Source organism: Branchiostoma lanceolatum, chromosome 2 (genome assembly GCF_035083965.1).
Source record: "Branchiostoma lanceolatum isolate klBraLanc5 chromosome 2, klBraLanc5.hap2, whole genome shotgun sequence".
NCBI classification, from domain to species: domain Eukaryota; kingdom Metazoa; phylum Chordata; class Leptocardii; order Amphioxiformes; family Branchiostomatidae; genus Branchiostoma; species Branchiostoma lanceolatum.
Genome location: NC_089723.1, coordinates 19,370,451 through 19,398,156, shown reverse-complemented (window position 1 = coordinate 19,398,156; position 27,706 = coordinate 19,370,451). Strand labels below are relative to the sequence as shown.

General features: G+C 40.2%; 3 protein-coding genes across 4 annotated transcripts; 1 reads left to right on the top strand and 2 right to left on the bottom strand.

The window, feature by feature from the left end:
* Positions 1-194: 194 nt before the first annotated feature.
* LOC136427770 (IQ domain-containing protein H-like) lies at positions 195-12,962 on the bottom strand. Of its 2 annotated transcripts, none has more exons than XM_066416918.1 (26): positions 12,759-12,962; positions 11,918-12,049; positions 11,426-11,535; positions 11,009-11,171; positions 10,395-10,514; positions 9,663-9,930; positions 9,315-9,343; positions 9,014-9,148; positions 8,598-8,734; positions 7,855-8,041; positions 7,362-7,589; positions 6,966-7,032; positions 6,703-6,786; positions 6,385-6,560; positions 6,150-6,205; positions 5,847-5,932; positions 5,262-5,392; positions 4,560-4,748; positions 4,127-4,247; positions 3,727-3,899; positions 3,367-3,477; positions 2,859-3,035; positions 2,160-2,285; positions 1,844-1,905; positions 1,599-1,707; positions 195-1,406 (listed from the first exon to the last, which is right to left on the bottom strand). In XM_066416918.1, the coding sequence occupies exons 1-26, from the start codon at positions 12,816-12,818 to the stop codon at positions 1,278-1,280; spliced, it is 3,366 nt and encodes a 1,121-aa protein (XP_066273015.1). In that variant the 5' UTR covers positions 12,819-12,962; the 3' UTR covers positions 195-1,277. The 2 variants fall into 2 exon arrangements, with proteins under 2 accessions (XP_066273015.1, XP_066273016.1); XM_066416919.1 differs by having other exon boundaries at positions 9,681-9,930.
* Positions 12,963-13,571: 609 nt separating this feature from the next.
* Positions 13,572-25,084, top strand: LOC136427765 (alpha- and gamma-adaptin-binding protein p34-like). The gene is made up of 10 exons (XM_066416914.1): positions 13,572-13,863; positions 14,371-14,561; positions 20,515-20,614; positions 21,120-21,221; positions 21,638-21,718; positions 22,073-22,212; positions 22,782-22,881; positions 23,350-23,454; positions 23,637-23,686; positions 23,862-25,084. Exons 1-10 carry the CDS (start codon positions 13,794-13,796, stop codon positions 23,937-23,939), a joined length of 1,017 nt encoding a protein of 338 aa, XP_066273011.1. The 5' UTR covers positions 13,572-13,793; the 3' UTR covers positions 23,940-25,084.
* Positions 25,085-25,630: 546 nt separating this feature from the next.
* On the bottom strand, positions 25,631-27,702 carry LOC136427767 (phosphomevalonate kinase-like). Its single transcript, XM_066416916.1, has 4 exons — positions 27,596-27,702; positions 27,362-27,425; positions 26,304-26,592; positions 25,631-25,833 (listed from the first exon to the last, which is right to left on the bottom strand). Exons 1-4 carry the CDS (start codon positions 27,691-27,693, stop codon positions 25,688-25,690), a joined length of 597 nt encoding a protein of 198 aa, XP_066273013.1. The 5' UTR covers positions 27,694-27,702; the 3' UTR covers positions 25,631-25,687.
* Between the last annotated feature and the right edge of the window lie 4 nt (positions 27,703-27,706).

Here is a 27,706-nt window from a genome sequence, read left to right as displayed (position 1 = left end):
AGCTGACTTTCCATTCCTCATACAGTAACACTGCAAATTTCTCTGTAACTAAAGTTATATTTCTGAAAGATGTTACACTTATGGTGTAAACTGATGTGTACTAGAGTGGGACTAAGTTTTTTAAAACTTACAGTCCCACTCTAGTAAGTTACTTAAAGTAAACCCTTTAAGCAGATAAGACTGACAGTGCATAGTTACAGAATCATGTTTTAATCGCTGAAAATATTGACATAAGATTATTGAATATTCTTTTTACAATGTGTATATAAAAACTCTGTTCTAATATGTTACAATCTTGTCAATCTGGTACATGGGCTATCATCAAGTTCTTTACAATCACATCACAGCTTCTAATTGCACTTCCCTATACTTGAGAAAAGCAATTCATATAATTTACTCAGTTTACAAAATGAATGCTATTGGAAAAATTGCAAACCAAAGATATATGCAAACCATAATGTTATTGATAAGAGCAAAGCAAAGCATAAAAATACACATTTGCATCCAGAAATTTTTGATTTGCTGCAACAGAAGATTTTGGAATGAACCACCTTAATATTTTCTTTCTGTGAGTCAAAGTAAAAATGCATAGATGTACAAATGCATAGAAGTACAAATGCATGGACCAAAATGTCAACAGACAAAAATAAATTGATAAAAAGCATAACAAAATAAAATAGAACGTTTAGCCTCTGAAAAGGTAAGAATGGAATGGACCTTCTAGGGATAAATTGTTTGGTAAATTTCTGCTTTTAAATTATTGCTTTCACATTCATGGCACCTTATCCTGTATAGCACTGACATACACTTTTCAATGTCTTTTTCTAAGAAGTGCTAAGTAACATAAGTTTCTTTGCACTTGTCATGTTGTGCACAAGCAGCAAGTTACTTTTTTGTTGAAAGCTTTTAGATAGATATGCTGGCTTTAGAGCTCCACAACTTTGCAATAATTTTTAACAACTTGTTTCAAACCTTGAAAGGCAAAGTTACCAATTTGTACTTTTCCCCCCGATTTGTACATTTCCCCCCGTACGATATATTGGCACCTGTATGATACTATACTCTTCTTAAAAAACTGGTCACATTATATTTGGAAGGACGCAAGGACTTTTGAAAACCTTGCTACCTTTAAAACTTTTTTCAGCTGGTTGCTGAGTGTGCAGTGAAGGTTTTTCGTCATGTCTTTATTTGTGTCAAATGTAACACCTTTAGTTAAAGGGATCTTTGATAAAATTTTCCTAATTTTGAGTGGCCAGTATTTTGACACTCTGTATGTCTCATGTTCCCCCCAGCCCCTGCTGCTGTTGTTTTTCCTCCTCCTCCTCCTGAGCCTCCACTTCCTGCTGTTCACGCTCCACGTTCTGGATAGTCGTGCCCAGGATGCCCTCGATGTCCGATATAGCAGCCTGGCAGAGAAGAATGAAAAAGAGGAACGGCTCAACATCTTGTGCACAAAAGTATTGTATGACTGCTATAAATGATTGAAATTTTCTAACCTCTGAAGTAGCCATTTGGCACCCAATTCCCTATTGTTTACAAAGTTAGGCAGCAGGGAGAAGGTTAAGAGCCTGATAGAACTGCAACAGAACTGTGTGTACCTTGAAGTTGGTCTCCCCCTGCATGTTTGGTGCAGAGATCTCCTGGTGGATGACTGACATGTTCCTGGCAAATGTGGCCAGCGCCCCCTGGAGACTTTCACCAACAGTGCTGCAGAGAAAGATTACAAATGCTTGTCAGTTAATCTACTAATGAAAAGAATTTCAGGAATGAAGCCATGTCTTACTACTGTGTATATTTTTGAAAATGCACATTTTCGACAGAATAGTTCAAGTTCTAGACTTACAGCATGCCGATGTGCTCCCTCTTAAAGCTGTCCAGTAGGGTGAAGACTGTTCCTTGTTTCTCCTGAGGATGGAAAAAGGGAAAGTATGAGTACCATTACTCATTCTAAACCAAAGTTGGTACCAGTAATAGACAATGTTAATACTTTCACAGAGATTCGAACAAAATTCAATTTCGTAGGAAAAAAAAATCTAAAGAATTACAGTATTCTGCAACAAATAATGATGGCTTCATACAGGAACCGTGGCTTCAAGCCTCAAGAAATTAGTAACATTCTCTTTTAAGATGACAATTTGTTACAGGCCTTGTTACCATACCTTAATGTCAAAACCAATGCCATGTGCCCTGCACATCTGGAAGAACACGCTGTAGTGGATGACTGTCAGGTTACTGTGCAGCAGCTGGGTGCTCATCACAGCATATCGGGGCAGCGGGGTGGGGGGCTGGCAATGAACAACATGGGTTAGGAACGAATCTCTCATTAAAGTTGGAGGTTGACAAGGAATTTGATTTGAGGTCTTGGCTTTGCTTGACAAGCAATTTATGAACACACTTACAAGAGATTTGAGGTTTTGGCGTTTTTGTACATACAGTATTTTAGGTGAAATACACATGGAAGTTATGCATAAACCAAAATTCGAAACCATGATGTACAAAAATTGATGTCCATTTCTAAAATTCTGGTAGGATACAGTAGAGAAAGTATTGTCTAACATACATGAAGTACATGTCTTGTAATGAATGTATATCTTTTAGTCTCTACCAGACTAACCGTGCCGGCTATAGGGAGAATGTTTGCCGGGGGACTTTGGCCATGGAGGGTTTCATTCGCAGGCCTATTTGACCCTATCTTCGTAGCCGACTCTCTTCATACAATTGACTCTATTTGGCCAATTTCTACTATTTTCCCAGTGACCCGTGGAGACTGGTAGAGGCTATATATATTTTACCAGCATCCTGTATCTGATAATTTGTTGTGGATTACACTGACATGCATTTCTTAAAGACATGCTCACCTGTTCCTCCTCGTCTCCTCTCCTCCTTCTCCCATCCTTCTTCTCCTTCTTAGCCAGTGGCGGGGCCTGGATCACACAGTTCTCAGCGTCAAAGGTACCGGATGTCACATACAGCATGAGTTCCCTCATCCCGGTGGAGTCTCCATAGGACAGGTTCAGATCAGTGGCCCACAGAACCTGGAGTAACATTTATCATAACCATCAACTGTGCTAAACCGTGCAAGAGAAATATGATCAATTTTGTACGCATTGCTAATCTCTTTACCATGCTTCTCAAACATTTCCTCAGCTAGGCTATGGGTGACACGTACATGGCAGCTTAGAAACTCCTGTTTGGCAAAAATTTGAAGTGAAGAGCCTTTTGAACAAATTGCAGCCATCCTATGAAAAGGGACAATCACATACGATAGGCTATATGTTTACATAATGTAGTTTAATCTCTGCATTTGCAATTCTTAAGTCATATCAAATCAATTCATTTACGTTAAACAAGCAGTTACCGTCTTACCTGTTCCATAGTTTTGGGGTCAATGAAGGTGACAAAGTCCACAGAGAAGTATCCCAGAACCCCTCTGGTGCGGCAAGACTCTCCTATTCTCATACAGCACTCATTCAGTACCTGTTAGAGAAGAACATCAGGTGATTAACGTTGCCAATTTAAAGACTGACTTCTTGATGTCCTGATCAGAACTATGAAATACTTTGTGACATATTTTGAAATAATGGTTTAACCAGATTTCAAGCATTTACTTAGCTCTTCATGCTTGTCTTGTTGTTACCTCAACATACTGCCTTTTCCACTTATCAATATCATTAGACAGTGTGTTGCTTACCCCAGCACAATTCCCCTAGCCCTCCCATTTCTCACCTGAGGTTCTACAGAAGACTGAGGCACAGACAGGCCCCAGCTCACAAACGGGCCCTCCGCCTTGATCTGGTCACCGTTGGCAATCATCCGGATCTTCCCGGTTGGCTCAATCAACATGTCGGCAGACAGAGTTGTCACACTCTCCGATGGTGGGCAGGCTTCAATAATACCTCCTATTGTGGGTGGAAGGAAGATACAGAGAATCAGTTAAATTTTTTTATTCTCTTCATATCATTCTTTTAATTCTTCAATACCCCTCTCCTGTTGAGAGGTATGTAGAGGTGGTCAAGTTACCTTGTTCGTACCGCAAGTTGTAAGCAGCGTAAGACATACAATACAATGCTATAGAATACAGTGCTATACTCCAAACAGTAAGATAAAGAACACTAATTACACTGACCCTGACTGAGGAAGGCCTCCAAGAACTTGTCCCATGTTGGAAACCTTTTCCTGTTCGCTGGAACCCCAAACTGATCCAGGATGTCCGGGATCTCTGCCTGGATCTTAATCAGAGCTGGCTCCTGCAGGGAGAATGGTGGGAACATTTAGTTTATCAGTCTTACACCTCAAAGGAGATGAGAACAACCTTCAATGGTGTTTCCTATTTTCATTGCTAATCACAAACAGTACTTTTAAGTTACAGTTTGTCACTTATTACCTCTGGATCCATTCCAACAATTACAACTATTACTTACAAACCACAGAATGAAAAATGATGATTCTGAAAGCAATCCTTCCACATACTAGCTCTGCAAAACTACTCTGAAATATTGCATGAATTGTGAGTGAAGCACATATGACTTTTGATATGACAAGAGAAGTGTGCCACCTACATGTGCCCATTTCTTGCTCCATTTCTCGCCGTATCTGAGCTGCTCCTTCATGGCCCACTTGTAGCAGTTCAGATGTTCTATCACGTTGCAGTAGGCGATGCCCCTCCCCATGTACTCGTCATCCAGCTTGAAGAGCCACCTGCGCACGTTCAGGTTCTCAGTCACCAGCAGGGCCAGGGACTCATGCAACTACGGGTCAACGGGGCAAAAATTTAGCATAAACTCACTACTGACAGTAATTGTAATTTTAAAAAAAAATTTGCGACGGTTTTATGTTTGTGGTTGACTGCTTCACCGAGAATTTAAAACCACTGCAAAAAATTTTATTTCCATTACTGTAAAGTTACGAGCGCTACTGCAAACTTAAAACCGCCTCTAAATTCCATTTTCTCCTTACGCAAAATCAAATCACCGAGAACTGAACGGCATTTATAAAACAACAAACAAACACTACAAACTAAGGATAAAAGAAGATGCAAACATTGTTCTTCGAAAAACAGACCCAGGGTAATGGATGATATATCACATTCTGATGGATTTAATTCAATCAAAGCTTTTGAAAGAAACAAAAGTTGTGATGAAACATTCTAGGCCACAGGTTACAAGATAAGCATAAATCTTGGACCATGTCATCTTGAATTCACTTGCAATTCTACTCCACATTATTCAGCAGCCCTCCCAGCATGTTGTAGTTGCTGTTACCTGTTGGAGACTGTAGATGTCATACTCTCCGGGGGGCGTGTCCACCTTGGCACTGGCAAAGATCCTCTTGGAGCCAGACTTGGTGGTGTAGAGATGTCCCACCTCAGGCTCACTCCCCAGGATGGGCACGTCTGGTACAGGACACGGGAGGTTAGAAGGAGCAGCACTTGTCAGATTAGATCGCTTTGTGGATCAGGTAAAGTCAGAATCAGACTTGATAAAATACATGTAAGATGCTTGAAATGGCTCACTAAATAAAGTAGATGTTAATGAGATGGTAAAAAGATGCAATGCCTTCAAGTTGATTTTCTGTAGTGTAAATCCATTTTAATATTGCTGTCGTTAATATCAGTAGTTGGAGGGAAATGGAGTAGATCACAGCATTTAATTTTAACAGTGAGAACAAAGTTTTTGCCTCAGCAGGTGATGAAATTTTAGCGGTTGAACAATGTTCTTGAAAGTCGCTACAATTAAGTTACGGTTTACAAGTCAAGAATTACAGTATTCATCTATCTATTAGGCATTTAGGGCTTCACATCAAGTCAAAGTGGTAGGCCTAAGTAGTGTCAGTGCTTTACAACTTACCCAGGATCTGTGAGACTGCCAGGTCATCCTTGTGCAAAACACCTGGAACAATGTAAGCTTCCTTCCCTTTGATCAGATTCCTTATTCTGAAATTGGAATAAGAGATGCATTGTAATTATAACATCATTGCCTCAAATAAAATCCCTGAACTCGACTGTTGTCCAAAAGCAGATGCATAAACTTCAAAAAGCAAAATCTGCAAAAACCCAACAAGCAAACTGATACCAACATCACAGTTAACCAAATCAAAACACAAGTGACATTCATCAAATAATGCACCAGAAAAAGGACATGACAGCAAACCTTTGCAAAGCTTGTGGACTGTACTTCAGATGGGTTGCTAAACACATGGAGTGACTCTGTGAGGGATATAGCAAAACAATCAATGAACAAAAATAACAAGAAAGATACGAAACAAGAAGGATTCAAATCTTTAGATTTCAGAATTGGCTCTGCTTCCAATATTTTTTTCACCAATTGAAAGCATTAAAAAAGTCTACAACAGGCTGTTAAGTCTTTCTACAAAAATAAACCTTACCGGAAATTTGTCAAAAGCCTCTGGAACGACAATCTTGTATCTATCCTGCATGTCAGACTGGTCCTCTACTGCACCAGACTCAACAGCAGGTCTTAGTCCTAGCAGTTTGGAGTAGTACTGCAGCATCTCTTCACTCATCTCCACAGGAGACACATAGATCACATCCACCTGAGGATCTGGATGGAAGACATTTGCTGTTTTATATGCAATGATATTGATAAATGCTTTTTGATAAAAGTAAAAATACTTTTGTGAAGTGTGAAGTTCTTACAGATCAATACAAAAGTATGAAAAATTATAAACACAAAGGTTTCTTACCCCTGAGATCACATAATCTTGACATCTGTGTGTTCTGCTTGATTCCAAAGTCCTTGACAGAATCTCTGACAGCTTGGCTATAGCCTAAAGGGGTGACAAATAAGATTACTATGAGTATAATAGATCATAACAAAGATTATCAAAAGAAAATCACAAAAGACATCAGACCATCCAGAATGAAATTATTCTTAAAAGTAAAAGAAGATGACACATACAACATCATGTTTATCTTATGATAATCATCTCCAACAGAGGGTACTGACCTAGGGAGGGTATATGGATGATGGTTCTTCTGGATTGCTTTATCCTGTCCCAAGAGTCAGAAAATACCTGAAAACACATCAATAATGTTACAGGTTACATCATCATCATATCACAGGATACTTAAAGGAAAAGGTGATAATACGAGCACACGTACTTGTATAACAAGTGTATTGACTAGTCATAAACATGGGATCCAGCCCTTTTATTTCAAAAACTTTTTGAGCTGTCTTCCTTGTTACTTTTTAAAGTGATGAATAAATGACATATATGATAATTTTCATCATTTAACCTTGAACACATCGAAGTAGCCATCTGGCACCCATTTGTATATTGGTTACAAAGTTAGGCAGCAGGGAGAAGGTTAAATTTATAATCAAACGTTGTATATTTCCCACCTTCCTCCTCCTCCTGTAGGACTCCAGCTCGTACAGCCTGGTCTCCTTCAGCTGTTTCCTGATCTTGGCCATCTTGATGTTCATGATCCAGGAGATGGCAATCACGCCTGCCGCCCACTTCCTCTGCCGGTAGCTCACGTACGAGCTACGCGCCGTGTACCTCTTCCACATGGCCTGGATCTTAGCAGCGGCTACGTGTTCGCCGTCTGGGCCCAGGAACCTCCGACCCTAGAATGAGAGAGGAATTGTGTCAGGAAAAGCTAGTTTCAAACGTTCAACTGTCAACATCTTTCTTGCATTAGACACAATGGCCATCCTGAAGAAGACATTCGTAACACTTTCCTCTTCTTGAATAATGTTGGCCTTAGGAAGTTAAACTTTTAAATGTCAACATTGATTAACATGCATGCTTGTATACATATTCTGTATATGTTAAAAAATTGTGCATTGCAGTCCATTAAAAACGATGACAAGAATAACATTTCCTACTCACAGGTCTGCGAAGGATGGCCTCCACATCATCCCAATTGACTATAACTGATAGCAGATTCTCCTTGGTGGGAGCTTTCTCCAGCTCAAACTCCAGGGCCAGATCAGCCAACTTGTCTCCGTTGATGAAGGCCAGGGGCACAGCAAAGTCTCTGAGCAGTCTCAACAGGTGTTCCAGGGCCGTGATAATGCTGGGGAAGGGGGATATGGTTAGCATCAAGGCATTTGCCTAGAGTTGTATTTTTCTACCTATACGTATCATCTGATGTAATGTTGCTGGGAAGCTTACATGTAACATCTGCTAACATAATTCCACCAGGGTATATAATTCTGCCACACTGAAAAAATTCGTCCAAACTGATCTCCAACCCGAAATCCCCCAGTATAATGCACTCCTGTATATCTAAACAGTGCATACCTGGGAGATGCTGCACTAGAGAGATATCAAACCCACTGTTGTTCAAAGTTGTGGATTTATGTAACCCGGCAGATTAATTTTGAATATTCGAAGTAAATTTTGTTCTGCACAGATGAAAAAAAGAATAGCCATACAGCCTTCAATATACTCTTGTCTTTGTTCTAACTGTTTGCTTTAGAGGGTAAGAGACATGTGAGTACTAAATTAATGACTTCAGTTCTGGGACATGAAAGGAAGTAAGCATCCTGTTCAAATCTTTGTGTCATGTCAAAGCTGAGTTAATTTGTAACTGCTGTACATATATAGTATACAAAGTCATGTGCTCTTACCTTCCCCAGGACAGCACGTAGTGTTGTCTGAAAGCGACAAAGTCTGGTGCCGTGTCCCGGATGCCGCCATTCTGGATAGCGAACCTGTGACCGCTGCGCTTGAAGTTGACTGTGCTGGCAGGAGTGGTGGGTGGTGGCTGGGATATGATGAACATTGTAATCAGCTTAAGAATGGACAGTAAAATCTACTTCTTGTGACAGAAGTTTCAACAGAAGAATGTGAAACCTGGAGTTTATAACAGTTTTGTTTCTAACCTTTCTTCAGGATTTTTCAGATTATCAGAAGTCCTCAAAAGCTGTTATAATGAATACCTTTACTAACATTCAAGTCTATATCATGTATTGCATAAGCCGATAACATCATAAAGGTAGACAAATAAGAAGGAGTTTCCATGTCTGTTACGAGCAGAACTCACCAATGGTTGCAGTTGAGCCTCAAATGTCTTGACCTGAAGTGGTGTCTTGGTAACCCTGGAGTCTGCTGTTTGTGGCGTCTTCTCTGGTTTCTTAGTGTCCATGGAGTCCAAGGACTTATTGGACGAAACATCCAACTGTAGGGGGTGCAGAAAGGTTAGCAATGAATTATATTGAAGTTTTATTTATTTGCAACACACACAACAGGGGCTAGTAGAAAAAGGCAAATCTAAACTTTTAGATTTCTCAGGTAAAAACACAAGGCCTCAAAGGCGTTAATTATTCACATCATAAACAACTTACCTTAACTTGAGCAAGGTTGAATCTTCCATCTGTGAACAGAAGAATTGGAGGTTACAGCAAAATGGAATACACAACAGGGACTGGTGTGGAATGGTAATAGAATGGGTGATGATAAAGTAGGCATATGCCCCAGCTAATTCTACTTTCAAGTGAAAATGATTTACTACCAAAAACATACTGTAAGCAAAAAAGATGAAGTTGTGTCACTGCCAGTGCTATAAGAAATAATGAACTAAAAATTTGTACTGAACAGTACTACAGAATCCAACTGGAGGAGGGCGTTTCTTATCTAGTCTGAAACAGAAAAAGGGTTTGCTATGAGAACACCATTATCCACCGCCACCGTACCTAGTGTTGGGTCGGCACCTGCTTTCTTCGGCTGAAACATCTCGGCCGGGTCGTGAAGGGGGGCCACGCGGTGTTTCACAGGGGAGGGGTCAAGGGTCAGCTCGGCAGCTGGGGGGATGAGACCCCTCTCCATCAGACTGAGAATTCCCTTCCTGGCATCCCGGTCAGCGATGGGGGGAGGGGGGATCTGAGGGTCCACCCTGTTGGATCGCGGCAGTACTGCAAGGTGGTCCACTGTGGTGCCCTTCATCAGTTTGGACGGTGACGGCTGTGTCACATGAAACAGCAGAAGTTATCAGAATTAGATCACAATGCACTAGTTGGAATACCAGCTAGTAAGCTGCTGACAAGTACCAGTAAACTAGATAACTTTGGAATATGTTCCTAACGTAGTGTAACCTTGTCGCAGCAATGTGCCGAAATGGGTAAATCTACAACAGTGTTGTTCATGTGCAACAGTGCAGCACGTACATTTAGAACAAGAAACACAATTAGGATAAGACTAATCAAAAGCTCATCCTGATATGAAAAACTTTCCGATACAACAAAAGAAATTAAAGGTATCAAATCATCATCATCGGTCGACTGCAAGTTTCCTCCATTTCCACCCATTGCTAGCAAGGTCAGAGATCTGTTTTGGTGAGAGTTGGTTAAACTAAAATCAAAGGTATGAAATATTCACAACTTTGGCACAGGAATCATTAGTTGTACAGCCTTAGAAACTCCACCCACCTGTTTTGTTTCCCTCTTGTTGATGAGAGGCAGCTGGATGCCGTAGCTGTCACTCATGACCTGTCTGGTCTGGGTGTTCTCTGGATTCACCACTGCCTTCATACTCATGTCCAACTTGGTCTGAGGGGACCATTCAACAATGCACAGGAATGAATGGCAAATATATCGGACACCGACCAGTAACTGTGACAGGAAGGATGATGACAGCAAATACTGTATTGACTGCTGAAAAACAGCAGGTAGCTATAGGGTGCTATAGAATTATACTTTAACCTTCTAAGCACACTGCAGACTAAGCCATTTGGCACCCGATTTCCTATTGGTTTCAGTAGGCAAATAGTAGAGATCAATTAATTCTACCTTTATAAGGCTTTATTCAAGAACTTTCTTCAAGCCCACACCCAGACTAGTTTTGCCTTGTGTGTGTCTTTCTTGATGGTTAAGGTCTTGAATCAGCTACAGCGTCTTTTCCGAAGATATGGCGTGAGTACGGTTGACTTTAAGGTTGTCCACTACTATCAAAAGCCTATTGGTTAGGCAGCAGGGAGAAGGTTTTAAAAGAGCTACAAAGGTGTCATAGCCTTGGCTAAACACAATCAAACTTGAGTTCTCACCATTTGCCCTGGAGCCTCCGTCAGCGGCCCTCCCCCCTGGAGGTTCCTGGTCAGCTGGGTGAGCTGGGCCACAGGTCTGCGGGCCAGCAGTCTGGAGTCAGCTCGCTTGGGAGGCCGGATGATCAGCTGGGACTGGCCTCCTAACCGCGGGTCATACTGTTCACTGGAAGGAAAAAAGAAAGAGAATTCTACATTTCAGCTTTCATGGATTACTCAACTACGGTAGTACTGTAAATTGATCTAAATCATATCTTCTTTGCAGAATGAATACATGGTACAATACAGTCCATTGTTTCAAATGAGGAGCCTGGAGTCCAGTCTTGTTAGCTTTCAATGGTTGCTAACCCACCGACCGTTGGGGGTGGACTCAAGCTAGCAAAAGTGGACTGCAGACAAATGAATGAGACCTGTACATACTATGGAGCCATCTCAGGATAGCGGGGTTGTGGGGTGGCACCAGTGAAGTCCACTGCAGGCAGGGTCTGTACTTTGTTGTTGATCATCCGCAGCACATCATGTGTTCGACCCTGAACAATATAGGATAAGGAAGACAATTATCATAATTATGTATGCAAGTGTGCAAAGTATTGAATTTACAATAAAAGCATTATACATTTTTACCACAATCATAAAGTTTGTAAGAATTTTAGAGCTAGAAATGCGACTTTCCCAGTGACTTCTGTAACCAACATCATGCATATGGTTAACTTTTTAAGGAGAAATATGAGTGATGTTATGCTAATACATGTAGTTGGTCAGTTCAACCTGATCATGCAACGTTATCTGTAGATTGTAAGTCCTCTGTGTTTTCTTTCCTGATTGTATTCCTTTTAATGTTTGTGCCCAGGGATATCTGAAAAACAGATCCGTAGATCTGAGATAAATAAATAAAATGAAATCAGGTCTTACCTTGACTCCGACCTCTGTGCGTTCTATGGCATTCTCCAGAGCCTTGAGGTCGATGACCTCAGCGTACTGCCCCTCTCCATGGCCGACCTGGTGTACCAGTCTGTCTCGCAGCTGACGAAGATCCTCCTGGACCTATTGACAAGACATATTCATACCAGAACCTTAACTTCAAGTTCCACAGTTTGACATTTGTTGTCTGTGGTTTGATGAAATGTTTAAAACATACATGAGAACGAGATAATGTCCTGGTCTTGACCGATGAAACTTGAATATGTCTTTCACCCTCCTAAATTTTTCAAAAGTTTTTGAATGACTTTTCCTGCCACAGTATCCACTAATGCTAAGGTTCCTGTCAATTAAAGTTCTCACACATGAAATCCGACCCCTGATGACCTCGTTTCCTGTCAGAGGAATTAACGACAAAAACTGTGACATCTGGTTCAGAATTGGTCAGGAAAAAAATGGAGAATTACGCCTGGTTGTCTCTTACATTCCCTAATAATTTCTAACAGTTGGATCAGATCTCCTTTTCTCGACCGTTCCGTTTGATATGGTTTAACAAGATTATTTCGAGTTACAATAATTTGCAACAGGTGGCCGTTTGAAGTTTGACCTAATTTTTGATTTCAGGATTTTGCTCTTCTTTTGAAATCCATAGAGTCAATATATGAACTTATGGTGTTTGTATTTTGCTACATTAACAATCATGTGACGATCTATAGTAAAAACAAATGATATATTAGTTTTTGATCAACTGCTTCAGTTTAGTAAACATCCAACTTCCAAGTTCGATTGCCGGTCTGCCAAAATCAGAGTAGTCACACAAACAAAGTTACGTTACCTTGACGAGGATTTCCCCCACTTCCTCTGGTCTCCTTTCCATCATCGCCGCTGCCTGCATTTTGGCTGTTATTTATTACAAAGTAGAATTCACACGATTGCTAAAAGTTCTACAAATTGGATAAGTGTCAGTCCCACTGGTTAGCCATTTTCCTGGTCTCTGGGGCAACAATCCGCTAAACAGCACAGTGCGCCTGCGCCTCCTTTGTGTTTATTTTGAAGCCGAAATATCGTTTGAAGTAACGCGAGAAAAGTCGAGAACTTTGGCTGGACCGGGGTGATTCAGTGAGGGGGAATATGTGCATAAAACAATGGATGAAATAAATAGATTATCGATATTTGTAAATATGATATAGTATTATACACTTGATCAATTTTAATTATTAATAATCGTGGTATAGTTATAAGCAAAATACTTTCATTCGATATATATTTGTACGCTAAATCGAGTGCACCCCTCTGTAAATGCTCAGGAATTCAGAGTTCCAACAAACAACTATTAGACTATACCATATTGCCAGCGAAAATGGGGATGTGTATATGGGGTAATTATTTGTTTCTCTTAAGTGCTGACAAAAATATATATCTGTTTATAGCTACATTAAAAATTTGTCATATTGATTACAAAAAACTTTCAGTTGTTATATTTTTGGGTTCTATATAAAATATAACTTAAGCTTCTTTTCACGTCTTACCCACAAAATACCAGGGTCGGCACTCGGATATATGTGATATGATTGGTTAAGCTGAAAAAACTGTAAAACGTGCGCTGATTGGGTCTGGGAAGAATTTTCCTTTAGTAACGGTCCCTCTTATTGGTTCATTCTCGCGCGGGACGCGGAACGAGAAAAACAAAGGGAGCAGGGGCACAAAAAATCCGCCTCAAATGACATTTTTTACGCGAACTTTGTATTATTTTCAGTTGTACGCGAACATGCCCCGCTTTTTATGACCGCAGTAGAGGATCACAACCAATGGGACCGAGTGTAACAAACAGAAAGTTGTTTATCTTGAGGTCACTCTTGGGGAGGCAAAAATGGCGTCCACTCCTTTGGTGTTGATAGCAAGCTGTACCCCCAATTTTCAGGCCGAAGACCTCGTGAAACGTAAGTACGACGATTTACACTATTTACATAAGAAGCTGGTTTATCCGTGCACGCAAAGCTGTTACGTCCAGACGATCATATGCCCAAATTTTATCACAACAGGACGAGAGCGGTCCCTTTATCAATGTTTTGATCATGTCAGCTTTGTCAAATTTCAAATGGTCAGCTCGGCCCGCCCATTCAAGCGCAGCAAGACCAAATAGTCACAAATTTGACCGCCCGAAACTAACCATGTGCCTTGCTACACTGTATTCACCAGATTTGCGTTAATTTCTCGGTTGTACAGAGCATTCCTGACCCCGTAAATCCGGCGGCAAACCGAGGTTTCCGTGTTTGAATTCGCAGAAAACCGCGCGCGGGCTTGTTGAAAATCCCGCTGTTGTTTGGAGCGGGAAGCGGGCTGGCGGATGTTGCCGTGCCCACTCTTGCGTCTCGCGCCTGTAACGGTCCACTTGTCCCCTTCCCACCCGCTTCAAACCACTGACAATCATTATTTCCTTCTTGCAGAAATAATTGGGCGGGATGATCTGCCTCCCGGTGTGGCTATTATGGAGAAAATGACTGGTTTTCCCTGGACGATTGACAACAAATACTACACTGCTAACGTACACATCTGTATCGCCCTGGAGAAAACCATCGGCAGCGCGGAGTTTGCTGACGCTCTACAGGCAGTGATTTTACACTTCGACAGCAAAGAGGTATATTTTCTGCACAGTTTGAACCGAAGTGGTAGTCAGAGATTTTAGATCTTTATTCTGTACTGTAGAACAAAGCCAAGAAAGTAAGATCAAAATTTGAAATGTATTCGTATGAAAACCAATAAAGGGATGATCAAATTATAATCCATCTAAAAACTTAACTTCATTGGCAAAGAAAATAGCATTAAAGCAGAAGAAAAATGTCATGCCAACACAAGGAGATATTATCATTGGCAATTTTTTTTTTAAACTTGAAGTGGGAGACCACACATAACCACAAGTGTCAATCTGGAGGCAGGGCTGATGATTTTGAGTCAGAACTCAGAGTCAGAGGTCAGAAAATGGAGTTGCCCTCTGGGGTTGAAACCTCAGGTCTCCTCTTTGTCAGTGTGCATCATGGCATGTAGTCCAGGTAACTTGTCATCTGTCTTTCCAGTTTTCATACCAACGACTGCTGCAAAATCTGCATATGCTGCTTCTAAGCCTACATTATGGAACCTAAAGGGTGTTACAGTGCTGAAATTCTCTTGTTACAACATGTATTTACAATCCCAGCAGGTGTGGAGCTCACTAAACAGTCGTTTCAGAGATAAAGCTTTTTTTGAAACTCACTGTGGAGTCCCATGGACTTAATTGCATGTTGTGGCCATTGTAGTCCTCTGTATTCCATTGTAGAAGGTAGTACTGGCTGGTATTAGTGGTAAGCCAACTGATTGACCAGATTTTCAGCCCTAAGCTTTTCCAATCCCAGCTGTTGCGGCATAACTATCATATTCTTCATCCTTTTTTTCATTAAACAGTCATTTATATGAAAGCCTTTTTCAAAGATTCTCTTGTTGTGGCCACATTCAGATCGATGGAAAAGTCATGGATTTGTTTGATTCAAGTGACAGACAAATAAACTAGTCACCCAAACTGCTCTCCATCAACAAGCAATTTGCATGTTTATCTACATCAGTGTTGTGGAGGTTTATGCGGAGGTTTATGCGGAAGTAAGAGAAAAGGTGATTTTGAAGTTTGCAAATTTAAGGGTATTTAGCTGTAATTTGGAAGAGTTGAAGTTATTCTGTCATTCTCTTTAACCAAACTGTGTGTTGCTGTGTCACCTTTTAAATTTTAAGTTTTACTTTATTGTACTCTTTGTGTATAAGCCATCAAGTAATATTTCATGTGTTAATTTTATGTTTTTATCCAATGTTTTTCGAGTTAAGCTGTAATGCTGGTATTCTGTAACACTAACAGTTGCTTGTTGCCAGTGTTTCGTTATAAGTCTTGAGTAACAGCTTGTTTAGAATGCTTAATGACAGAATGGCAAGTCTTGATCCTGATTTGTGTTGATGATTACTTTATGTCCTGTCACTGTTACATTGTACACATGTAGCAGAACTTTTTGTTGTCACATTTGCATGCTGTTAGATCTGGTCTGTACTGTTAGTGTTACCAATTTTTGTCAACGTTTTGTTTCAAAAATGAAAAACAAGATTATACGATTGCACCATTGGAAGCAGCAAGTTGTAAATTGAAGCAGACATGTATTTTAGTATGGCCTTCAGTCCCATCCACCAGTGTTTGATTCCTTAGTTTCAAACAAAACATGGTGTTGGTTTCCCAACCAGGTTATTTGTGATCACAAGAAGAGAACAGCTGCAGTTTCCATGTCACAGTTTTGGGGACTGTTTGGTCACTACAGCCAGATGTTCCTCCTGATACCAACAACTGTTGTTTTACCGCATATTTCGTAACAAAGCCTTTGAGTAGAAATCTCGGTTTGTAAGGAGCAGAAACAGAAGATTCTCCAAAGATAAGTCATCTCAGCCAAACAAAGCTGTGTCAATTAAAGGCACCATATGTGTTGTGTCATCCTGTGGTAATGTGGACTAAAGAATTATGTACCTAGGGGAGGGAAAATATTTTACCCTTTTTTTCTTCATTTCTTTTAGCCATTCCATGTCATCGATATTCTTCTTTTGCCTTGAAGCATTTTCTCTCAGCATTGCGGTGCAATTTTGTAGTATTCATCATTTCGTGCCATTCAAATTTTAAAAGATTTTTCTTTCCTTTTTATTCGCCCCCCTATGATTCTTCTTGGTCTGCCCCTTTATAATGGTATTACATCACATTCAGCTGTGACCATGTTTTGATTGGGTCCTTAGGTGTGACCAAATATGGTCAAAAGGGCTAGAACAGAATATGTCCTTACCAGGTAGCCAGTAAAAAGGGTTAGGATGGTATAGCATCTATGGGCAATCTTGGCAACGTGCCATGCATAGATGGATGTCCAAACCTATGGGTTGGATTTTGATTGTATGACTATTACAAACACTGAATTCCCAGGCCGTACAAGATCGTGATCAGATCATGTTTGTCGCCATTAGACCCCTTCCTGGGTGTAATGTAATTTCCCTGCACCCCTCTCATTCATGGACACAGCCAGGTAGGGAAAACATGGATTTGATTACCAGGGATGATGTCATGGTCGCTCCTTCCTGCCAATGAGGAGGAAGCGGCTGGTGCCGGCGCCCCTGACTGCTGCTTCCTGCTGCCTTGGGGAATATCAACCACCAAGCAGCAGTGTGCAGTGGTGAGGGTCGTACGGCTCAGGCAACAAACACAAGAAATAATGCTGATCAATATCATCAACCAGTCAAATAGGATCTTCTCCAACACTATCAATCAATGAGAGAAGCTGTGGTTTAAAAATGAGCCGTTTCATGAAGCAATATTGATTGCAGCTCTGCTTATTGTTATTCAGGCTCCATCAGTCACTATTACTACAGACAAACAAGAATAATCACCAGTATTGGTTAACTCATAACATGTAATTTTGTCTATTACATCCACTTGCCTGAAGGAGTCTTGGTACGGAAATCTGCCTTTGATGGAACAATATTGATTGTATTGCTACTTATTATTAGTACTCTGCTTATTATGTATGTACAATAAAGCCAGTTTCCTGTGGGATGTTGTAATTGTACAGTATTACAAATTGTGTTATTTGTTCAATCCACTTCCATTGTGTAATTAACTTGTCACAGCAAGGTTGTGTGAATAGAGGTTGGTATCTTCTTACCACACTCAGGGGAGGGAGGAAGGAAACACGTAAATGGTGAGGACGCTGTCAGCATTTTAAGAAGTAGACATCCGTGAAATGAAAAATATTTCCTTACCTATGTAATGTATATTATTTTTTAGTACACTTTGTGATTTACTCAATGTTGATATTTTGAACAAAGGGTGCTAAGAATTTAGTTACGTGGGTTAGTTCCTGAATTATTTTTTTACTGCGCATTTACATTGCATCAACTTACAAAGCTGGTATTTTTTGTAAGAGGTTTGTTGTGGAAGGCATGAATACAGCAGAAACATGGTGCTATATTGACACTGTGGATAAGACAGAAATATATCAGAAGTATTAATAAAGCAATAACTGTAGAGCGGGTATGTAAGGAGAATACCAAACTGTGTTTTCATGATACATTCTCCTTCCAGCACCCATATGATATGGGAGAGTGTAAAAAAGAAGCTACTGAAAAGAATTTCATGATGGTCCCAGAGATATGGGACCTTGACATGTGATGTCAGATTCCATGCTAATTGGATCTGACAGGGAACAATTTGATGTATGTGGTGTAATGTTGAGGAGTGCAGGAGCCCCAGTGGTTTGCATTTGGTCTTATCCTTCCCCCAGGGCAGAAACCAGAATGTATTATGGAAACTATTCCAGAAATATGAGGTACATTTTTACTTACAGACACATGATATGTTTGTAAAGATAAGATGATAAAATACGAAAAAAAAGCAACTGATTTTGCTGTCGGCCACCGGTGTTTCTATTGATTTTCATTTCCTTAGCAGGGTGGTTTCTGAGCGAAGGAGCCCAGTTCTGTCAACTTTTCCTTCTGTTTGGTCCTTTGCTGGAACCATTCCAGTAGAAATACCTCACCTTTGACATTTTGGGTAACATTGTAAGCCTGTCTTGGCAGGGCTGCCAACTCATTTTCTGGCCTGCTTCACTGTAAATGTATTCTTAGCACCAACATTCCTATTGATTTACTGGAAACAGTGAAGAAATGTGTGCATGGTTCATGTTCCTGCATAGCAGAAGGGCCATCGCCACAACAAACAGGTGTGTGTAAACAGTAACCATGACGACCTCACCGCCTGTAGGGTGCTACACCACTAAGCCTTATTGTGCATTAGGAGATTGTGTTCAAGTGTGTTAGATGGTTTTAGGTTTCCAGTAAGTTATGATAAAACAAAAGAAAAGAATTCTGCTGTCTTTTTTTGTGAAGCATAACATGGACACACAAGGAAATGTGCCGGAGGAAGTGCCCAGGTTTAAATTGTCACAAAAAACAGTGGGCAAACACTGCTCTGTTTAATGTTTGCCCTGGCAGACTAGAGTACTCTAAAAACAGGTAACATAACAAACAGAAAGCAATGTTACCAGTGACTCAGATTAGCGCACGGGTTAGATTATTTTTCATGTTTATTTTTTATTTTGAAATTTGAAGTCAAAGAGGTCATTGTCCTTTGAGTGTGTGTAAACCAAATACACATAACTGGTGGACTGTTTTGTACCCACTGCACCTGAATTGTATTTTTAACTTTCTATATTAGCTATCAAGCCAACAGGTAAAACTGTATTCTATAGTAACTGTTTAAGTGTAAGTAAAACGTTAATGTGTTGAGAAAGGTCAAAAGGGTATGTTACTATCCAGTTGTGCTTTGTTTTCCTTTGTTACTTTGATGTAACCATATGCTTAGTTTGACCTTCCCCTTTCCCCCTTGGCTAGCCTCCCAGTGACTTGGTTGAAGGAAGCCTGATCCCTCATCCATGTTTCAACTGTTGCATCTTGCTGCCTTTAGAACCTTCCATCCATAAAGCAGCAGTATGCAATGGTGAAAAATGGATGTCATGATTCAGCTGTAGATGTGTGTTTATTTGGTAAACAAAGCAGGTTTCAGAAGCGGTTAATTTTTTTATGTAGCTAGCAAGATGAATGGTATGTGATCTGTTGCTGATTATATGATAACTGCTTGGGGTTGAAATAGTCTAGAGTTTACATGTAAAAAAGAAATGCAGGTAAAAAAATTCAAATTCCAGGCTAGAGTGTTGTAAAACTCACATTCCAACTGGTTGTTGCTAGTATTGTTAATCAATAAGAACTTGGGGTTGAAAAGGTGAAAGATGTTCCAAAGCTTGAAAGTAATGAATAAAATGATGTAGTGAATTCGGTGGATATGTGGTTGTGTATTTATTCTGTTTCTGCTGTGTTGCCACATTTTGCTGTAAATTCCTTACATAATGCAACATCCCTGCAAACCCTTGCACTATAGAAAAACATTTGAGTGACTCATAGGTTCATTTCCCAAGTAAATAAAGACAGCATGTCTGGTATTGTTAACTTGAAACTAATAAGATAATGCAGACATTATTTAGCCAATGTAGTCCATTTCATGATCACAGACTACCTTATGCTACGTTCCCATTTCCAAAGCGGGGCCCGGCTGGGCAGCTTGTGGGAACAAAAAATGAAATATAAAAAAACAACAAAAGACAAAACGTGAAATATATTGTGTACATTCTTGATATGCCTTTTACGTTTTCACGAACTGCCCGGCTAGGCCCCAGATTGGAAATTGGACCGTAGCATTAGTAGTAACTGTCAATTTTTGTTGACTATGATGGGATTGTTACTGTGTAGTGGGGGATAAGCAAGTTTGACCTTAGGTCTATGCTTGACTCGACATTGGTAGTAAACCTCACTTTCAATAAAAATAAATATTACGCCGGGCAGGGCTAAAAAGCCTTTGCAGTGATTTGCCATCTTTAAAAGTGGCCACATCAAATTAATTCATACACATAATGACCTGGTGATAAATTGCAACCAACCGACTTGTTTTGAAGTCAGTTACAACTTAATACAAGCGGTCCTTTGTTTCCCTGAAGGCTGGTAGTTTTGAGTCGGTGAAGCAGTGGCTGCCCTTCCTGACTCACCTGGACGTGGATGTCAAAGTGCTGACCTGTGGGCTGCTGGAACAAGAAGGAGGTAAACACCAGGTAGCCAGCAAACAGACTAGAATATGTCACAAGAACTGATGTAAAGGAATTAGCGCTGAGGAGTAACTCAACAAGAAAATTTAGGAAACCTAGCCATTTATTGTTAAATTGATAATGTGGTATGTGCTTAATGAAGAACAATGTTAAATGCTCATGATGCATTGCATGACTCAAAATGCCCACCTGTGATTTGCAGAAAAATACAACAGCTTGCAAAATGGTTATATTGATGAATACAGGCTTTATATTTTGCATTACATGCAGCATTGCAAAAAAACATAAACAAGGATGCACCCAGGCTATGTTCATAGAAGTTTATATAGATAAATGGTATTGTCCAGTATGGTTCGCATCCAATATGTAAAGTTAAGGGTAGATTTTCTGTATGGGTCCATACAGGAGAAAACGGTCTGATGAAACCTTGTCTTCAGTCTGAATGAAGCTGTGAAAGCTGTTCACTGTTGATGTTTGTTTTAAAACTCATTGTTCTGCAGCTGTGTTGACAAGAGAAGATGTTTTCACATGGTGCATAGAGAACGGGTTTGAGTTGGTAGAACTGCAGGAATCACAGGAAAAGGATGAGGAGGATGTGGAAGGTACATCAGCTATCTACATTTACACTACTTAAAAAGGCATCTGTAGCGTTCTTTTGATATTCCAGTTGAGGTTTATGACAGTTAAACTAAAGCCCAGTAAATGCTTGTGTTTCTAGGAATAAAACATTTTTGGGTATGAAGGACAAATACCATGTTTACTTTCTATCAAAGGGTAATTGTGGGGTCAGTCTTATATTGACAAGTTTGGTGCTACATTTTAACGTTCTCCATGCTGCCTAACTCAGTAACCAATAGGGAATTGTAAGCCTAAAGGTTATGGCATTCTTAATTGAAAGGACATTCCAATTTTTAGTACAAGTGTTCAGGTATAGTAATACATCACATGCCAAGGTAAATATCAATCATCTAGCTTGAGCAGTGCAGCTGAACTTCACACAAATCATATTCTTCTCCAGATTTTTATCCTGATCCTGTTGGGGTGAAGAGGATAATATCAGCGCTCAATGCACACACCTGGCCAAACCTAGAACTAAAAGGTAGAATTTCTCCTTCCTTTCTTATTACTGTATAATCATATTACTTCTCAATTTGCAGTGGAGTGAGTCTCTGTATTTTATTGTCCTTATGGTTTTGTTAGGCTTGTGAGAGAGCCAGGCTGCTTTTCATTATTCATGTATTTCTAATTTTGGTATAACATCTGGCAAATGGGTTAAAGCTAAAACATGGATAGCATTTGTGAAGAAAGTTCTTGTTGGAATGTAGGACCCCAATGTTTATATTTAAACCATCTACAGTGGAAAAATATGCGCTAGTTTTCATGATCAAGAAGATTATGTCAACTTCCTAACTGGTCGAACTGTAAATGACCTACGAATGATGTTTCCTTCCAGACACGAGTTCTGACAATGTGTCCAGACTGATGGCCCTCCTGCATGAACGGGAGGACCAGCAGGCGGGGAGGGGGGATGCAGAGGGGGAGGAGGAGACGGAGAGTAGAGGAGAGCCCGAGGGGGCTGAGGCTGGAACACAGGTGAGCAAAAACACCTGGTGGCTCAGAGACAGAGGAAGGAGGAAAATGCAGCTGACACATGAGCAAAAACACCTGGTGGTTCAGCTTGGTTGTCACTTGGCTTTGAAAGACATGCAACTTTGAGTTGGCAGACTATCAGGCATTGCAGCATTGAAGTGAAGAAATGTTCACGGTTTTTGCGGTGAATACCTTACCGCAGACTTTCAACCACTGCGAAAAGTTGCTCCATTGTGTGACTGTAGCGCTACTATGTAGCGAACTCAAAATCACCGCGAACACTCCATTTTCTCCCTACCGCGAAATTAAATCCCGGCGAACATTTCTGCATTTGACATGTATGGCAACCACACAACATAGTCCTTGTACTTAACAGTTCAATGCTTTCAGGGTTTTAATTGAAGGCATTGAAGATGATGCAAAAAGCAGGCTGACCAGTAATGCAGTTTGAACTATATTTAAGACTCAAGAAGAACTTTAAAGAAAAAACATTGTACATTTTGTATTACAAACTGTTAGCTGTAGGACTTTACAAGACGAGCTGTGGCACCAATACACTCCTGTCTCCCCAGGTCCAGGGGGCAGCAGGAGGAAGTACCAAAGCCCAGAACGGCAGTAGCAGTAAGAAATCATCACCAAAGAAGAAACAAGCGACAAGAGAAGAAAGAATAGGTACTGGTGTTTTGCATTAATTGGTAGCTTGGGGATTTTCTTGTCATGTATAAATGTCAGTTTGATTGCAGACAGTTTAATCACCAACCAATCATTTACCAGTCAAACCCTGAAACATGTTTCTATGATATTGATATTTTGTTTTAGACCAGTCCCCAGTATGGCACAAGAAAATTTCAGCCTGAATGCCAGTTGCTACGTGTATGTTCAGACTATAAATGGTATTCAATAACAGTGTTAACACACACCAAGTGTCATCTCCCCAGGGGAGGATAATGAGATCCTTGTGACTAGGATTGACAGAGGATGCCATTGATGTAGATTTGAAGGTCAAGGTTGATAAACTTGATCAGACAATGCCATTGTTAACACAGCTCCAAGTTCAAAGACAGCTGATATGCATGATCAGGCCAACAGATTAAAGGTCGGTCGGAACTGCTTCATGTTTTGTTACCACTGCCCTTCCAGATGAACTTGTTGGTGAGGACATGTCAATCATCAGTGGCTTAGCCAATCAGGACCCAGGAGGAGAATCCTTCGAGACACTGTTTGACAGAATGAAGGACATGAAAGGTTGGCGTTCAATTTTTTGTCCTTCCTCACCATTGTACACATGATTTATGTCATTTTTGAATAGTGTTCCCCCACCATTGGCATCATTTTGTGTGCATGTACATATAATGTCCATTAAGTTCTTATACAATAAAAAGTTCTAGAAAATCTGGATAACTGTGGAAATATTTTGTCCTCATCAGATAAGGCTGCCAATCTCCCAGACCAAGACAGAAAAGCATATGCAGAAAAGGTGAGTTATGTTTTATATTAATTCCTTTCCTAGTTTATGCTTATTATGTCATTGACCCTGACCCTGTACCTGAGTCCTATTCTTGTGAACCTAGTACTGAAGACAAGTATGTGAAATAATGCGGCTAAAACAGATTATGAGAAATAATACCAAGCTTTTTTGTATCATTTTCCAGGTGGCTATTTCATTCTGGCGTGCAATGGGAGGTGATGAAGAGGAAGTTGAAGGAATTTCTGACAGTGACGAGCAGTGACAACCGCTGCATAGTGAAGGGATTATAGTTCACAATGTCATGCATGTTTTAGAGATGAACTGTGGAAGATTTGGGGTCTCCCAGGACCCTTATTAACCTCATAGCTGCCATAGAAAACAAATGAAACGACTCCGTGTCATTTTTTTTTGCATTGTTGTTTTGGAAGTGAGAATTTCTGTGTGATTGTAACCAAACAAAGATATTGTGTTCCCTAGTATTGATGTAATACATACTTAGAGACAAACTACCATCATCATTACATGATTCATCTGTAATGTTTGTCTGAACAGAAAGCAGACTTCCTTCTTCATTTGAAATATTCTTGCCTTCATGATGATTTGATATTGCGTCTATTGTTATGCTCAAGTGAAATGCTTTTTTTCCTATTGTGGCCTTTTTATCAATTTTATGTTGGTCACAGAAGTGCACAGGGTTAAATTAAGTACATGGACAAGTAGATGTACCTATTTAACAATACATTCCGATGATATGATACATGACACTCAAGTTCCTTCAGGTCCAACATATGGTCCTAACAACTGTAAAAGTATCCCTAAAAGACAGGACATATCAGGCATGCTGCAAGAAAAAAAATGGTGCAAGACTTCCTATGCAACATGACATGGTCTTTTTGCAAATGTGTATTTTCTGCTGGTTATGTCAAGAGTTGGCAGAAGTGTGTAATTATTGTGTAATGTTGACAAGTATCTGCTCCTGCTGCTATTGTAATCTGGAGACTAAATGTTTAAGGTTATTTCAGAAAATTTCTGGGGACTGAGGCAGGTTTGAGTCTTTCTTCAGAGGAGAAAATCCTTGAAAGAAACTTCAGGACTGTTAGAAAGTGCTATATCTCCCTCCAGACATTTTGGAAAAGTCCTTTTAGAGCTGTGATATTGTTTGTCAAATGATAGATGGGACTAAGGTCATAAATTTCATTTGACTGTAATGTTGTGTAGAGAATGATTAAAATCATCTCGCAAACTTTCAAAGTATGTTTCCTTTTAATAATAGCTTGGGAGGTGAGACCCAACTTTATTTAGCTTTAGCCATTCATTGCTCTTCAGCCATCAGTAAATGTCACAATCATTAAATGTACTCAGAGATCAATCTATTATCTTGAATAAAGTCTCCTATGGTCTGAATGACTTCCTGTGTGGACCTCTCATGACTCTGGATAGACTAACTTGTTATTAGACTGATGAGGATGGCAAGAAATGTCAGTATTCACAAACAGAGAAAGGAGCCCACTTTCTCAGTCAACAGCTGCTTAAGGATGATGATATTGAATGCTTCATGATGGACAGTGAGGTAATTGTTGAGGTTTAATCGTACTTCTGCAGCTCGAGCACTCCAGACTGCATTTCACAACAGTTTGCAGAAGTGTTCTCAAGATGGGTGTGGTTTGTACATCGCAATTCAGAAGAGAGGTGGTCAGGAATGGTAACCTTAGCATAGGCTATAATTGACTTCTTGCCGCACGGTATTTAGACATGACTTTTGATCATGCTGGGCCGCACAACGTCAGCCATTGGGTACATAGAAAATTACTGGTACAGCAAGAATTTCTACCAGATGCGGGAAGAATTACTGAGTATGGCAAGAAAGGAGTTTCATTGAACTCATAGGGGTGCTGAATACATGTTGCTGTCCCATAGAAATCAACTACGATTGAATACATTTTGGAACATACATAAGAACAATTTCATTTTATTGTGAAATGAATGACTAATTTCTGCATGAGCCTAAGGTCACTGTTTTCCTTGTTTCTCTCTGATGGAATGTTCGAGTTGATCTAGCTGCTCCATGAGTTGTGTGTGTTCCCCATTGTTCGTGATGACAACATCCCACATCACTCCCTCATCCAAGTCACACTCGGACTCTGCATCATCGACTCCTGCAACAAAAGATGCCACAATCCTGTAAAATTTGATTTTCCCTTCTTCAGCAAAAACAATAGCATGAGGAGAGAGTCTAATGTTTGGCCACCTTTAACAAAATTATGCACTGACAGTTACCACAAAATTCCAGGTTTCTCATCAGCATCTTTTGTATAGAAAAGAGCATGACTACTATAGAAGGACCAATTGCAGACAGTCCCATCGAAATGGTACCAAGTACCCTTATGGGTATAGTACATATAGTAAAGTATGTATGAGTTAGGTAACATATTTCTGGTATGCGGGGAAGTTGTTTTTTTCTACTTATACCCGCTGCTGTGCAGTCTGGTTATTAAACCAAAAAATTACTTCTTTGGCCGCAAACTTTACCTTATTACCAAATTTTAATACGCAACTCAAATGGAGTTTATGTATATACGCACAACCGTGAAAAGGCCCTTTATCTTGTCTGAAAATATTTCCCCACCTGATGTGAACACCCATCCTCGTTTTCTCCTTACTTCCTCCTGGGCCTCCACCCTCACACTGATTGCACATGTCCCATATTTATCCCTGAAGTACTGAACATCTGTCTTCCTCCTGGCATCAGTTATGATCCAGACAGGTTTTTGTGCTCCGGGGCATCTTGTTGCTAGGCAACAGAAGTACCCCGGATCCTGGTTCCTCCTCTCCTCTCCCCATCTGATCATGTCTAATCTGTAGGTCTCCTTGTACTCTGATGCATCCAGTAAACGTTCAAGATCAAGGCCGTGTTCCTGAGTAAAAGAGACAGGATACTAGTAAGTTTTCAATTTTGGAACAGGACTGTGACTGTAACTATCACTCATTCGGAGTAATTCCTATGAAAAATGTGTGGGCATTTTCAAGGGATAAGGGGAAAACCCTGTATAGGTACCCGTAACCGTATAGGTATACCGGTATACCCCATTTGGGGCCCCAACAAGCCAGGAAACACGCAATGACGGCCGCCATACGGGACACCCAGAACGGCTGTTTTTTACGGTCTCCACATTGATATAAGACACAAACATTTGACTATACTTGGTCAGAAAATAGCTGAACAATCATATTTTACGATCTTTTGATTGGAAAATACGAAATTTGCAAAGTTCGTACGGAGCGCCTGTCAGAACGTGCGAGCACCGATCTCAGAGACCTTTCAACTAAACCCGTTCTTCATAGAAATCAAAAGATCGTAAAATATGGGGTATACCGGTATACCTATACGGGTACCTATATGGGTACGGGTACCAATACAGGGTTTTCCCCTTACCCATTTTCAAGCCATGTACATGTCCAATGAGTGACTGATCTCAAAGTGACACTACCTCAGTAGTTACATTTTAAATATTCTTTATCAGCAAATGATATGAAAGCATGCATGTCAATGAAATGACCAAGTGTTTTGGTAGCATCTCTGGTACAGTACAAGTCTTGTCATCAGCGCTGACTTGACACAATCATGTGAAAATATTTTGATGATGAACCCTCAAGATTTGCACAACAATGGAATGTTAAGCTTACCTTTGCATACTGGGATTTCAGTGGCCCTGATAGTCGCATCAGTTCACATTTATCTTCGCCAAGTCTGCAAAAACAAAAACATAATAATTTACAGAAAAGTCAACAAGAGATGCTGATAAAACAGTGGTGTGATCAATCTCGAGCAAGATCACGTCTTGCAAACTAGCGAACAACTAGACTTTTAACGAATAGAAGACAACAACAATGGCTTCCAGCTATCAGTGCTAGTGTCACCTTCTTTGAAGAAGGTCAGTCACAAAGTCTTTGCCAGATTTTCTCTTTCCACTGAATATTACTACGGCAAGCGGTACTTCCGCATCGATGTCCGCCATCTTGGGCAAGTGT

Excerpts from the sequence above, each read along its gene's own strand:
- LOC136427770 (XM_066416918.1), bottom strand. The coding sequence starts at position 12,818 with ATGCAGGCAGCGGCGATGATGGAAAGGAGACCAGAGGAAGTGGGGGAA. Across the intron at positions 9,344-9,662 it reads AGGTGCCGACCCAACACTAG|ATGGAAGATTCAACCTTGCT; the intron begins GTACGGTGGCGG and ends TTCTGTTCACAG. Across the intron at positions 6,206-6,384 it reads AGGCTTTTGACAAATTTCCG|AGTCACTCCATGTGTTTAGC; the intron begins GTAAGGTTTATT and ends TATCCCTCACAG.
- LOC136427765 (XM_066416914.1), top strand. The coding sequence starts at position 13,794 with ATGGCGTCCACTCCTTTGGTGTTGATAGCAAGCTGTACCCCCAATTTT. Across the intron at positions 14,562-20,514 it reads TACACTTCGACAGCAAAGAG|GCTGGTAGTTTTGAGTCGGT; the intron begins GTATATTTTCTG and ends GTTTCCCTGAAG. Across the intron at positions 23,455-23,636 it reads CAGAATGAAGGACATGAAAG|ATAAGGCTGCCAATCTCCCA; the intron begins GTTGGCGTTCAA and ends TGTCCTCATCAG.
- LOC136427767 (XM_066416916.1), bottom strand. The coding sequence starts at position 27,693 with ATGGCGGACATCGATGCGGAAGTACCGCTTGCCGTAGTAATATTCAGT. Across the intron at positions 27,426-27,595 it reads ACTGACCTTCTTCAAAGAAG|ACTTGGCGAAGATAAATGTG; the intron begins GTGACACTAGCA and ends TTGTTTTTGCAG. Across the intron at positions 26,593-27,361 it reads TGAAATCCCAGTATGCAAAG|GAACACGGCCTTGATCTTGA; the intron begins GTAAGCTTAACA and ends TCTTTTACTCAG.